Source organism: Sphaeroforma arctica (assembly GCF_001186125.1).
Source record: "Sphaeroforma arctica JP610 unplaced genomic scaffold supercont1.699, whole genome shotgun sequence".
In the NCBI taxonomy this organism is placed as follows: domain Eukaryota; class Ichthyosporea; order Ichthyophonida; genus Sphaeroforma; species Sphaeroforma arctica.
Genome location: NW_014039859.1, coordinates 31,921 through 33,939, shown reverse-complemented (window position 1 = coordinate 33,939; position 2,019 = coordinate 31,921). Strand labels below are relative to the sequence as shown.

The 2,019-nt window shown below is 39.2% G+C and overlaps 1 protein-coding gene across 1 annotated transcript in view; it reads right to left on the bottom strand.

Moving 5' to 3' along the window:
- The window catches only part of SARC_08114 (hypothetical protein), a gene marked incomplete at both ends in the record, with an annotated part of 3,995 nt that extends 3,739 nt beyond the window's left edge, over positions 1-256 (bottom strand). Inside the window, one exon of the mRNA XM_014297920.1 lies at positions 88-256. Within this exon, the coding sequence (XP_014153395.1) occupies positions 88-256 (169 nt within the window). The remainder of the gene's footprint in view (positions 1-87) is intronic.
- Between the last annotated feature and the right edge of the window lie 1,763 nt (positions 257-2,019).

Here is a 2,019-nt window from a genome sequence, read left to right as displayed (position 1 = left end):
TTAAAGCCAGGAGATGACAATCATGCCATCTGTTGAATTGCATAATAACTTAGAGCTACACTTCAAATTTTATACGAATGTACACACCTCTTCTGCTGAGAGGAGTCGATGGTCTCGAACTGGATGATTGTCTTGAAACTGAATTTTTCACACCCTTGGGTGTCTTCGGAGCCAAGGACATCTTGGGATTCTTATCTACATCAATATAGTTGGTTTGGCTCTCGTACGCGCCTGGTAAACTGGATCTAATTGTCATAGGTCGTTTGTACTGCGGTAATCACGCTCTTAATTTTACTCTTGGTGAATTGTGTGTTGAACCGACCTAAACAGAGACATGGTATGAAGCCGCCTAGGAATAGCACTCTACTGCTTATAAAGCTATATCACGCGTTGTTTTTGGTGGTATATTATCTAACAACTAGTGAGCCAGCTTTATATCTTATATCACACGGGTGAGTCTGAAGACTCGCTGTCCCAATGGCAGAGGCCTTGGTTACAGCATATTTACGTGCGTATCTCTCTAAGAATACGGGGTGAATATTGAATACTATTATTTATTTATTTATTTAATAAAAAAATAGATACTCGGAGCCCGGAGCCTCTCTGCCTTTCGTAAATAGTAACAAAAGTAGAAACAATAAATAAACACAACATTTACTTTTTAGTTAAATTGATTGGTTCTCCAGAATTTACCGGCATTTTGTCTTCAAAAGTACGTCGTATGTACGTACATATCTGTTTTACACAGTTGTTAACAATATATCATACCATAACCTTCTGAAAATTAGACAAACATATTTATGTACAAAGAGTGACATAGACTCCTGAAGATAGAACAATATTTGGTATTTACATACATATCTATTATAAATAAAAAAGGCTCGTATCCCTGCTGTCTATCGAGAAGGCTAATTTACATACATATCTATTATAAATAAAAAAGGCTCGTATCCCTGCTGTCTATCGAGAAGGCTATGATGTTCATATTTTGTACATATGTACCTTATGCCTTTTTTTTTATGGTCCCTCGAATTTCCCAAAAGTTCGGTCCTTATTCTCCAAATCCAAAATCGGCCCAAAAATGATTATTACAGTTTTGGCGCACGATACAAGCAGTCTTAGTCTTCTTCGTCCTTGTGTTCCTTATATTCTTAGTGAAAGCCTGGACTCTAACGCTGGACGTGGACTGCTTTTATAGTCCGCCGGAACCTATTTCTATCTATTCTCGAACGAACTTGTACTACTAAAATCCTAGGCTAGTAACTATAACTATAACACTCGTAGAATTTGTACTACTAACATCCTAGGCTATTGACTATAACTATAACACTCGTAGTGAGAGGGAAAGGCACGCGCCTAGAAAACCCTCTGCTACGATGTTCTTGAACTTTCTCATGGCGTCATCGTCTATGTACATATATCCGTAGACACTTTGCTCTGTTCTTGAATATACATAGACAATTTAAGTATGACCCATGCAGAATGACACTCAAAAAATTTCAGGGCCTGGTTATATACGACTAACCCTGGCTTGGGCCCTGAAGTAAAAATACAAAATGAATTTCCGGAATCATGACTCATCATTCGGGACCCGCCGAGATATAGGGTATGTACCGAAGAGTCTCGAAATTTCATTAGAAGTCCCGAACCTTCTACATGCCCACCAGCCTAAAGATGTGCCGGTGCTAAGCGCTTCTGGCGTCCATTTTTTTTTTATCATTAACGAACCGACGGATGCGACTTTGGATATTTCTTTATGAAGTCCTCCTTAACATCCTCTGGGTCCAAATCCTTCCAAGTTTCTGGGCGATATTTCTGCAAAGTGGTCAAGAACTGCGACGAATACTTGAAACACGTTTCCCCCGACTTTGTTTGTATATATTGCTCGAACCGCTCAGTAATAGCCTGGAACCATTCAAATGTGTGCAAAAACTCCTTAAGGTAATTAGTACTTGCACTGGGCCCAAACACATGTATTTTAGGCTGCCGACGACTAGCTTAAGCTATTCACGTATGCAA